This window comes from Papio anubis, chromosome 13, assembly GCF_008728515.1.
Source record: "Papio anubis isolate 15944 chromosome 13, Panubis1.0, whole genome shotgun sequence".
In the NCBI taxonomy this organism is placed as follows: domain Eukaryota; kingdom Metazoa; phylum Chordata; class Mammalia; order Primates; family Cercopithecidae; genus Papio; species Papio anubis.
Window position 1 is genome coordinate 97,181,914 of NC_044988.1, and position 11,220 is coordinate 97,193,133.

The following is an 11,220-nucleotide window of genomic DNA, read 5'->3' on the forward strand; positions in this document are numbered from 1 at the left end:
TGCTGCAGTCTGCATGGCTTTGTGCACTGCCTGCCTCCCCTCAGAAGATCCAGCTCCTGCGGGGCTGCTGACTTTGTGTCTCACAGCTCCAGCAGCTCTGGGCCCATCCGTCTCAGTCCCCAGGAGACTACGGAAGGCAGCTGCAGAAACGATAATGAGACAGTGCCCCTGTTGGCAAGTAGCGGCCTAGGGTCCAAAGTAGGGAGCTTTGGGGAGAGTCTCCAAGCAAGCTCCAGGAAGTGCTCTCCCTCCAACCTGCAGCGTCCCCTCCCTGCCTCCACCAGGAAGGCTGGCCGAGAAGTTCAGCTCATCCCTCTTGCCACGTGGTGCTGACAAAGCCATCCTGGTGCTGACGAAGGCGAGGAGGGCAGGTGTCCAAGCTGACACCCTCTGTGGGTTCCAGGCTGCCTGAGGGGCCGTGGGTCCCCAGCAGGCTGGGAATTCAGAGCTAACCCCTGCGATGGGCCTGGGGAAAAGACAATAGAAATGGGGGAGGCACAGGGAGGTCCCCAGTCAGCTGGGAGCACCGTGGGAATTTTTGCCCACCTAGGCTCTGCAGGAGCAGCTGTTCAGGTGGGAGGGGGGGCAATGTACAGCAGGAGCAGGGGCATCGCGTTGGGCTGGAAGGGCACTGGGCCAGGCCTCCCCTCCTCTCCCCTCAAGGCCTGGGCAGCCAGAGCTCCCTCACTGTGGTGAGTGCACTCAGCCTGAGGCCTGTGCAGAAGCGTGGGGGTCTCTTCCCTCTGCCAGTCACATTTTTACCCTCCCAGGGCTGCCCTGCCTGCAGGGAACAGGCACCCTGGGAAGGGCAGACCACCACAGGTGGGGTCCAGGGGTGCTGGAAATTCCAGGAGCTGCCTGCCTATCACACAAAGTGGACGGGAGCTTCATGGGCCAGCACTCACTAAGTGCCCCCAGCATCCCTGGACCGTATCCCTGCGCAGGGAACTGTTACAACTTTACAGATGAGGTATTGTGAACTCTTTCACAGAGCAAGGTTCAGGCCATTGGCCCAAGGACTCACTGGAGGTCAGACAGAGCCCAAATGTGAGCCCAGTTTTGACCAACCAATCACTTCTCTGACCTTTCTCATCACCAATAGTAAAAACGCCCCCACCTCCCTGTGCTTCTGACCCCTCACCGTGCCCCTAAGTTCTCCTCATCCCCCCGCCCCGCCCCAAGGGTCCTACAACTTGTGAGATCTAGTGGCTCCAAGAAACCATATTTGCTGAAATGCCACTGCCATTCCCCTTGGCTACTGTCAGAGTTTTTCAGGGTGGTGCTACAGCCATCTCTTGCTAAGTGCCAAGCCCTGGGATGACAGGGATGGAAAAGACCTGCCCACTGTCCCAGGGAGTGAGTGCCTGGGCTGGTGAGGAACACAGGCAGGCACACAGGCATGGCTGGCTGAGATCGGGGCTGGGGATGGAGCTCATAGAGGCACCCAGCTGCCGGCCAGGGCCCCATCAGCTAGACCCCCTACCGCACCCACGCCAGGACACTGTCACCCCAGGCCAAAGCTGCAGAACAGGCTTTGTGTGCCCGGGGTTAGTGTCTGATCAGCACAAAGGACAGGATGGCGATTTCCAGGGCCCTGACCCACATGAACATTCCCCATGGCGCTTATTTCCACGTGGGGGAAAGAGAGGTGTCCCCAGAAGCCCAAAAAGTTGCCCTGGGAGCCAGGCATCCTGCCTGCCGTGGCCTAGGACTCCTGGGCCCTCAGTGATGCATCTGCCTTGGAGTGGGACCTGGTACTGGCGCCCAGCAGGAACAGGGCAAGGTCCCTTTAAGCCCAGCCTCACTCCCTCGGCCTGTTGCTATGTACGGGACCAGCTTCCTTAGCAACCACCTGGCCTCTTCCTGGGGCTTGGAGCCCTGGTTGCCATCAGCCATGGCTCCCAAAAAGAGTGTGAGCAAGGCAGGCAAGGAGCTTGAAGTCAAGAAGAAGAAAGGCAGCAAGAAGGAGCCGGTGGTGGCCGTGGAGCCGCCTCTGGCCAAGGAGACGAAGGAGTTCTACCACATCCAGATCCGAGACCTGGAGGACCGGCTGGCCCGGTACGTGGGCTGGCAGGCAGGAGTCTGGTGCCCTGGGTCAGACGCCCATGCTCAGGTGGCCCCCGTGTGGGTTTGGCCAAGGGGCCCTAGGCCTGTGTTCTGACCTCCCCTGGGATGTCCAGACCCCATCCCGTTTCCTCATTTCCTCATATGTACCTTTGGGAGGTTTCAAGATTTTAAGGGTAAATGGATTTCCCCACCTTCCCAGCTCCTAGAACCCTGGGCCCAGGATGCTAACTCGTGGCCCCGCCCCAGGCAATCCCTACTTCCCCCTGCCTCACTCCTGCCCCGTGGGATCACAGGCTTTATGAAAGGGTAGAAACAGCCCTCTGGCGGGTGGGTGGACCCCCGGTCCCACTTCCACTTCCTGGCAGTGGCGCCTGTGCCCCACTGACTCACCCAGCACATGACCCCAGTTGTTTCTCCATGCTGGGCCTCAGTTTCCCCAAATGTAAGTGGGGAAGGTTGATTCCCCCTCCATGGATGTGACATTCTATTCTAGAGCCAGTTTTGTGTGTGACATGGTGGTGGGGGGAGATCCTCTAACTCTTCATTCAGAGCCATGTTCACCTGCCCATCCTTTTCTTATGTTACAACCAGTTTCCTCCCAGTTGTGAGGTACCAGCCCCAGTCTCAGGGTGACCTTAAAAGACAAACCAGTAGGCAGCAGCTCTTCCCCACGTGACTGATGCTGTGGGTAACCACAGCTAATGCTGACTCCCTCGTGGTGCCAGGCAGGCCACATACTGGTGCCCACTGAGTCCTCACAGCAGTCTTACTAGAGAGGTCAGATGTCATCCCCATTGCACAGATGGGGAAGACTGAGGCTCAGAGAAGGGAAGTCACCCCCAGGAAGAGGAGGCACCAGGATGGGAGCCCTGGCCTCCTGACTCCCCTATGCAAGATTTCTTCCTCAGCCCACACCCCTGAAATGCTCTGTGTGCAGTCACTATTTGAAAGATGTTGGTCAACTAAATTGTGATGCAAAACAACTTTCCAGGCCAGGCACAGTGGCTCACGCCTGTAATCCCACCACTTTGGGAGGCCAAGGTGGGCAGATCACCAGGTCAGGAGTTCGAGACCAACCTGACCGACATGGTGAAGCCCCATCTCTACTAAAAATACAAAAATTAGCCAGGCATGGTGCCATGCGCCTGTAATACCAGCTACTCAGGAGGCTGAGGCAGGAGAATCACTTGAACCCGGGAGGCGGAGGTTGCAGTAAGCCGAGATTGTGCCACTGCACTCCAACTTGGGTGACAGATCAAGACTCCGTCTCAAAAAATAAATAAATAAATAAAATGTAAAAAAACAAAAACAAAAACAAAAAAACTTTCCAAGTAACTTCGGTTATTCTATTGAAAACCAGTAAACTGGTTATGTAATACTGATTAAAATTAACATACTTCCCTTGAAATTCACAAACTTCCCTTGAGCTATCAGGTAGAATGTATTCAAGGCAAATGTATTTTTTTTTTTTTTTTTTTTTGAGATGGAGTCTCGCTCTGTCGCCTGGGCTGGAGTGCAGTGGCCGGATCTCAGCTCACTGCAAGCTCCGCCTCCCGGGTTCACGCCATTCTCCAGCCTCAGCCTCCCGAGTAGCTGGGACTACAGGCGCCACCACCTCGCCCGGCTAGTTTTTTGTATTTCTTAATAGAGACGGGGTTTCACCATGTTAGCCAGGATGGTCTCGATCTCCTGACCTCGTGATCCGCCCGTCTCGGCCTCCCAAAGTGCTGGGATTACAGGCTTGAGCCACCGCGCCCGGCCAAGGCAAATGTATTTAACAGAGTTATTGGGTGCTTACTATTTGCCAAGTTGTCTGCCAGGCCCTGAGAATACAGAGGTGGAGGAGAGGGACATGTTCTTAGGTTTTGACCACCCAGTGGGACAAGGGCCAACTTACAGGAGAGCACCAAAGAGAGGGCCACAAATATGGCTCAGGGCCAAGAAGGGTCCACTGAGAAGAAAACACCAGGGTTACTGGATGGAAAAAGGTAAGGGAGATGCCAGGTACAAAGACTTGGGATTGGAAGGTATGGAAGAGTTATGGAGGGATGAAGAGCTGGCTGACGGCAGCAGGCATTGTGGCTAAGAGCCTTGATTCTGGGGGTCAGACTGACTCAGGTTCAAGTCCTGGCTTTGCCACTTACAAACTCAGAGTTCCTTTATCCTTCTGAGCCTCAGTTTCCTCATCTGTCAAACAGGTATAAAATCATCATAGTATCTACATTCTTATAGGTTGTTGTAACGATTTAACAAACACACTGCACGCCTGCTATGTGCCAGGCACAGGTGTTGGGGACATACTTGTGAACATAACAAGGCTCTGCCCTCATGGAGTTTGCATTCTAGTGATGTAATGAAAATAACATGCTAAGCACAGGCATTGGCTGCAGTCATGACTGTCGGATCAGGGGGCATAGTGGGAGATGAGGCTGGATTCTGATCACAAGGAATCTCAAAAGCCCCTTTGCAGGACAGGGGGTCCAGGAGAGTGGGCCCAGCTGCACCGGAGGCCTGGCTTGCCCAGCCAGACCCCTGGACCACGGCCCCACCCCCGCTCCCGCCCCAGGTACCAGCGGAAGTGGGATGAGCTGGCTGTGCAGGAGAAGCTGTTCCGCCAGGAGTTCGAGCAGCTGGCCAATAACAAGAAGGAGATTGTGGCCTTCCTCAAGCGCACGCTCAACCAGCAGGTGGACGAGATCACAGACCTCAATGAGCAGCTCCAGAACTTGCAGCTAGCCAAGGAGATGGAGAAGGATGCCTTCGAGGCACAGCTAGCCCAGGTGCGCCACGAGTTCCAGGAGACCAAGGACCAGCTCACCACGGAGAACATCATCCTTGGTGAGGAGGGAACTGGCTGGCAAGCCTGCAGCACACATCCTAGCTCTATCACTGACCCTGTTTCTCACCTGGGGAAACAGGGATAATAGCCACGTGCTGCTTGGCACGCACTGTCTTCCTTAATTGTCCCAGCAATCCTGCGAAGCTGGAAACATCCCCCAACCAGTTTGTAGACAAGGAAGCACCTCAAAAGGTGAAGTGTCGTGACCAAGGTCCCCCAGTTGGCAAGGGTTGTGAGGCTCAAATGTCAGACGGCATTAGAACCTAGCCCAGAGAATATATACAGTCCAGCTGCCGGTTGGGCGTGGTGGCCTACGCCTGTAAACCCTGTGCTTTAGGAGGCCAAGGCGGGAGGACTGCTTGAGCGCAGGAGCTGGAGACAAGCCTAGGCAACATAGCAAGACTCCATCTCTACCAAAAAAAAAAATACAAAAATTAGCCAGGTGTGGTGGTGCACGTATGTAGTCCCAGCTGCTTGGGAGGCTGAGGTGGGAGGATCTCTTGAGCCTGGGAGGTTGAAGCTGCAGTGAGCTGTGATTGTGCCACTGCACTGTAGCCTGAGTGACAGATTAAGATTCTGTCTCAAAAAAAAAAAAAAAAAAAAATACAGTTGTTGTTGTCAGTCACTTTCATGAGAGTATCAAGGAAGGCTTCCTGAAGGAGGTGGAACCTGAACAAAGCTTCATAAGATTCACGGAGGGGTGGAGGGAGGGCAACCCAGATGAAGGCAGTAAAGGTGACAGGGCCAGGCAGTGTAGGTGGGGGATGGTAGACCTGCCCCACTGAGACCTCACAGGGCACACAGGAAGGGACAGGGACCTAAGGGCCATCTTTAAGGTCCTCGCCAGGCCCTGTCCTCTGAGGCAGCCCCTTATTGGGCCTTGTGCCCTGTGACGGCCAGGGGGGAAGCTGGCAGCCCTGGAGGAGTTCCGGCTGCAGAAAGAGGAGGTCACGAGCAAGTTTACGTTGCTGGAGGAGCAGGTGCGGAAGCAGGAGAATGAGTTCAGGGACTATGCGTACAACCTGGAGAAGAAGTCGGTGCTGGACAAGGACAGGTGGGCAAGCGGGGCACCCTTTGGGGCCTTTGGAGCCTTCATCCCTGGGACCACGAACATCCTAGTCTTCAGGCCCCAGCTTCTAACTGGGGCGTTAGATGGGGTAACTGACCCCTGCCCCCACAACCTGCTACTCCTTGGAATCCCAGCTGGTGATTATGAAGGGGTGGGAGAAAGGGAATAAGCTCCCAACTGCAGTCCTCACGCTGGCATTGGAGACTCCCAGGGCTTCCTTTTGCCACGTACTGGGATTAAATCATGTTTCCTTAATAGGGGAGAGTACACTGAAATGATACCAATTACAAAGGTCCAGAGGATCTACAGGGAAAGCCTCCTGCCTATAGCCCCAACCCTCCCTGGGAGAGAGTATGCTGGTGTTTAACAGCCCTAGGTGTTCTGGGAACCTCACAGAGGAAAGGGTGTGGCCAGGGCTTGTGCCCGCTCTGTCTGACCCCTTCTCTCCCACCTTTCTGGCCAGACTGAGGAAAGAAATCATCCAACGCGTGAACCTCGTGGCCAGTGAGTTCCACAAGGTGACCACGAACCGGATGTGGGAGACAACGAAGCGGGCCATCAAAGAGAACAACGGCATTACCCTGCAGATGGCCAGGGTCTCCCAGCAAGGCATGAAGCTGCTGCAGGAGAATGAGCAGCTCAAGGGAAGCCAGGGCAATCTGTGCAAACAGCTGGAGCTGCTGGAGAACACCCAGAAGGTCATGGCCAGGCACAAAAGAGGCCACCAGAAGGTGCGCCTGCAGGCCTCAGTACAGGGCATTTGGCATACAAGGCAGGAGGCCGCCCTGGGGACCCTGCAGGGAAAGTCAAGTCAGGAGGGAGGGAGGCAGCAGAGAGAGGACTGGGCCTCCTGTGGGGGCTGCAGGGCGCTGGGCCTAGCTCTGGATTGTATTTACTTAAAACCCCCATAACTTATGGAAGCAGAGCCCAGTCCTGGAGAGCTCACTGGTCGCTCTGCACGGGGGAGCAGGGGAGGCCTGGCTGTGTCCGCAACTGGGGGACAGGGCTGGCTGAGGGCATGGCCACCTGTCCGCACCCGCAGATTATCCTCATGCTGACCAAGAAATGCCAGGAGCAGCAGCAGGACACCAAGGAGGCCGAGCAGCTGCGCCTCCTGCTGAGCCAGTTGGAGCAGAGATCCCTGCAGCTGCAGGGGGACAACCAGGCACTGAAGTGCGTATGGCCCGCGGAGGGGTGGGTGGTGGGTGGCGGGTGAAGGCTGGGGCCAAGCTCCGACCCAGCTCTTTCTGATCTCACGACCCAGGCCAGTGACTTCCCCTCTCTAGAGGAGCCTGCCAGACAGGCTGAGGACTTGGGGCTGGATGGGGGCCCCTCTGGGCTTGGAGAGAAATGGCAGGGCCCCTGGCCCCAGGTGGCGCCAGTCCTGGGGAAGGGGGAAGGCTGTTGACTCATCCCAGTTGGGGTCCAGGAGCCAGAGAGACCAGATGAGCTTGCAGCTGGGGCAGCAGCAGGGGGATCTGCAGCGGCTACAGCAGGAACTGGCTAATGAGCAGAAGGTTCGGGCCAGCCTGGAGGCGGCCCTGGTCCAGGCCACCTCCTTCCTCCAGAACATTCTGCAGGTGAGCAGAAGGGAGGGAGGGAGGGCGCAAGGGGGTGGGGGAGTGAGCCCAAGATGTAAGCTGCTTGCAGAGAAGAGGCTGCCTCAGGATCAGAGGCCCCTCTTTTCCCTGAGAGCCTCCTGGAAAGTCTGTCCTTCGCTGATTCTGGCCTTCAAAGATCCCTCCAAGGTCTTAAAGGAGCTGGATTCCTTCTCTGAGGCTCTGAAAGGTCTCAGGCCTCAGTCTTCCCGACTGGAGAATGGGTATCCCACCAGAGACAGGGAGAACTTCGTGGAAACGGGGCAATGAGGTTGGAGGTTCCTGGAGGAGGGTGGGTATTGGGGCCACTGTGGGCCTGCTGCCACCCCACCCTCACCAACAGATGCACCCCGATGAAGAGGACAGCGACTTCGACGTGACATTCCAGCTATGGCACAAGGAGATGCTGCAGCAACTGCTGGTCATGCTCAGCTCCACTGTGGTCCCGAGACCCCAGAAGGCTGGCTGTCCCCACCCGGAGTCTCAGTCCCATGGCCCACCCAAGGAGAGGTGAACAAGTGGCCCTGTGTGGCCTCAGAGGCGGTCATAGAGAGCAGGGCAAAGGCATGCAGCCATGGGGACAGTGCTCGGCTCACCCTGGGCCAGAAACCTGGCTCGTGGAAGGCTCTGTGACCCTCGGTCCCCTCCCCACAGTCGGCCCAGCATCCAGCTGCCCAGGACTGGGTCTCTGCTGCCGCAGCTCTCTGACATCACCCACTACCAGCCGGGGGATCTAGGCCTGGTACCTCGCCAGGCCCACATCCCACCCAACCCCCAGGACCTCAGGCTGCTGTCATATATCACCCGTGTGGGGACCTTCCGGGCACATAGCAGCCCTGAGGTGAGGGTACTAGGGGCCCCAGTTAGCCAGTCCTGGGAGCAAACTGAGGCTCTGCCAGGCCACAGCTGTGTGGTCCTGGGGATGTAACCAGACCTCTCTGAGCCTTCCCATCTGTAAAATGGGCTGAAGAAAGGGGTGGCCAAGCCTCAGTGGGCCAAGGCATGCTCACACATGCCCTGGGAGGGGGGTTGGCTGGACCCTGTTGTTCCCCCCCACCAGCAGAGTGGGATCCCCCTGAAGAGGCCTCAGCTTCCAAGCTAGCATCTTTTTTTTTTTTTTTTTTTCTTTTTGAGACGGAGTCTCACGCTGTCACCCAGGCTGGAGTGCAGTGCCGCAATCTCAGCTCATGGCAGTCTCAGCTCACGGCAACCTCCGCCTCCCGGGGGTTCAAGTGATTCTCCTGCCTCAGCCTCCCAAGTAGCTGGGATGACAGGCGTGCGCCACCACGCCCGGCTATTTTTTGTATTTTTAGTAGAGATGGGGTTTCACCATGTTGGCCAGGCTGGTCCCGAACTCCTGAGGTCAAGCAATCCCCCAGCTTCGGCCTCCTAAAGTGCTGGGATTACAGGCGTGAGCCACTGCGCCAGGCCTCCAAGCCAGCATCTTTAATCTTACAGATACGTGCCCCTGCTTCTCTAAAAAGGCTCAAAACGTTTAGTCTTCCTGAAGTTCCCCTACGTTCCAAATAGGACACAGAGAGAAGAACCTACTTCAGAAATGGACTGGTCCAGTCACAGTCACCCCCACTTTAATCCGCAGGCAGCCTGGAACAGTCTAGAGGACAGTTGTATAAAAAGTAGATACCAAGGCTGGCATGGCAGCTCTGTGGCCCTGGCTGGGTTGGTGGGCCCTACAGTCAGGCGGGCAGCCATGGCCACTGGTGTCACGGCCCCAGTGAGGGCCCCTGGCTTCGCTCACGAATGTGGTCCAAGATCAGGTCGGTGGCTCGATCCAGCAACAGAGGCAGCAGCTCCTGCTCAGCAGGGGAGAAGCAGCCCAGCACATGGGCCTGTACCGCCTCAGGGTGTGTCGGGCGCCCGATGCCCACCCGCAGCCTTGGCATTGCCTGTGGGAGAGCCAGAGAGGCCCAGGAAGCTTTGGCGAGGTGCTGGGGGACCCCTGGCCCACCCGACCCAGTTGCACAACAAAAGGGTAGACTCACATTGGAGTTGAGGCAGCTAATGCAGGAACGGACTCCATTGTGGCCCCTTCAAGGGATATGGGAGGGGCAGTTAGTGCCTCCCTGGGGCAGTGTCCTTCCACCCCTCCCTGCCCCGGCTGGGTCAGAGCAGCCCATTTCCTGTGGAGACTGGGTCAGCAGCCCTACTCCACCCCAACTGGGAGGCCTGAAGCCCTATCCCAACCCTGACCATCTCAGGACCTCACCTGGCACTGCCCCCCAGCTTCAGAGCCAGTCTCCCCAGGGGCTTGTCCAGCTCATCATGCACCAGGTACACTTCCTCGGCAGTCAGCCCAAACAGCTCCGCTTAGCACAGGGAAACGGCAGCCCTGGTTACGGCCCATCTGCCCAGAGGGTCACTGTCCAGACTCCCATGATGAGGGGCCACAACTAATCAATCCCACTTCACTTATAAAGAAACGGAGGCCCCCACAAGTACCCAAGGCCATGCAGCAACTGGAGCTCAACAGGTACTTGGAGGTGAACCCGCGGATCTGTCACAGCCAGTCCCGCTCTGGCCCCTGCACTCCCACCCTCACCCCCCACCCCCTCGGCCGGCCCGCCCGTCCCTGGCGCTCTCAACTCACCAGCCCGGGCCACGCTGCGCCCGTTGGCATTCATAAGCCGCCGTGGCCGGAGCAGGACCAGCTGGGCATCCCCCAGCGGGGCCAGGGCGAGGTCGGCGGCACAGTGCCGGTCGCGCGTCCAACTCTCCGCCACACCCAGCCGCCGCGCCAGCTGCCCCAGCACCGCCATGCCTACGCTGTGTCGCGTGCCGGGCAGTCCGGGATTCCCCAGGCCAGCCACCTGCGGGCGGCACCAGGGAAACTGAGGCCCAACAACTCTCGCCACCCCCGACCTCACAGCGTCCCGTGGGCTCTAAAGCAGAGGAGCGGAAACGCAGAGCAACGCTGCAGTGGGGAAGGGGCGCGAAGAAAGGGCCCAGAAACCCGACCCCCGAGAACTCCAGAAGGCTGGGCAGGCAGGGCGCCCTAGTGCAGGAACGGAGCTTCTGGAAGTTTGGAGCCCGTCGAGCACCGGACCCACCAGTTAAGAAAACAGAGCAGCAATTTGGGGGCACTCGGCTCCCGGGACATAATGGCCGAACTGAAGCTAGGGACCAGGAGCCCCTACGTCGCCGCCCCACGCCACTCACCATCCACCGCTTCCCCGGGGGCCGAGGCTCCAAAACGCATCGGCTCATGGCTCGACTCAGCCACTGTCCGGCGCCCAAAAAGCCGCGCGGCCTCATGCTGCCCCCATTCCCGGCCCGGACACCACCCCCTGACGTCATCACCCCGCAGCAGCCAATCGCGTTGCCATTTGTTTGGCGTCGACCGCCAACGTCCAATCCGAGCCGGGCTGCATGGCCGCCATGCTTCTGAGGGGCGGAAGCGGCGAGGTGGTGGCCGAGTCCGGGAGCCCAGGCGCCTTCAGTGGCGCGGCGTCACAGTGTCCCTGCGGGGTTTGTGTGGGACGCTTGGAGCTCTTGCTTGACCTTCGGTTGGGAGGCGGAAGCCTTGTTATGCTCCCGGCTATGGCCCTGCCTCGCGGCGAAAATCTGGCAAGTCCTTTCCCCGATGTAGGCCTCAACCTCCCCAGCTAATAAAAGTTTTCTACCTCCCT

The 11,220-nt window shown here is 58.1% G+C and overlaps 2 protein-coding genes across 4 annotated transcripts; one reads left to right on the forward strand and one right to left on the reverse strand.

The window, feature by feature from the left end:
- Positions 1 to 1,783: 1,783 nt before the first annotated feature.
- CFAP157 (cilia and flagella associated protein 157) lies at positions 1,784 to 9,221 on the forward strand. Its single transcript, XM_021927630.2, has 9 exons — positions 1,784 to 2,058; positions 4,634 to 4,905; positions 5,807 to 5,960; positions 6,439 to 6,706; positions 7,018 to 7,148; positions 7,405 to 7,555; positions 7,917 to 8,083; positions 8,228 to 8,414; positions 9,032 to 9,221. Exons 1-9 carry the CDS (start codon positions 1,823 to 1,825, stop codon positions 9,101 to 9,103), a joined length of 1,638 nt encoding a protein of 545 aa, XP_021783322.1. The 5' UTR covers positions 1,784 to 1,822; the 3' UTR covers positions 9,104 to 9,221.
- On the reverse strand, positions 8,997 to 11,213 carry PTRH1 (peptidyl-tRNA hydrolase 1 homolog). 3 transcript variants are annotated; one of them, XM_031654537.1, is made up of 5 exons: positions 10,751 to 11,213; positions 10,182 to 10,401; positions 9,801 to 9,900; positions 9,577 to 9,622; positions 8,997 to 9,480 (listed from the first exon to the last, which is right to left on the reverse strand). In XM_031654537.1, the coding sequence occupies exons 1-5, from the start codon at positions 10,886 to 10,888 to the stop codon at positions 9,298 to 9,300; spliced, it is 687 nt and encodes a 228-aa protein (XP_031510397.1). In that variant the 5' UTR covers positions 10,889 to 11,213; the 3' UTR covers positions 8,997 to 9,297. The 3 variants fall into 3 exon arrangements, with proteins under 3 accessions (XP_031510397.1, XP_021783323.2, XP_031510398.1); XM_021927631.2 differs by lacking the exon at positions 9,801 to 9,900 and having other exon boundaries at positions 9,141 to 9,480; XM_031654538.1 differs by lacking the exon at positions 9,577 to 9,622 and having other exon boundaries at positions 9,141 to 9,480.
- Between the last annotated feature and the right edge of the window lie 7 nt (positions 11,214 to 11,220).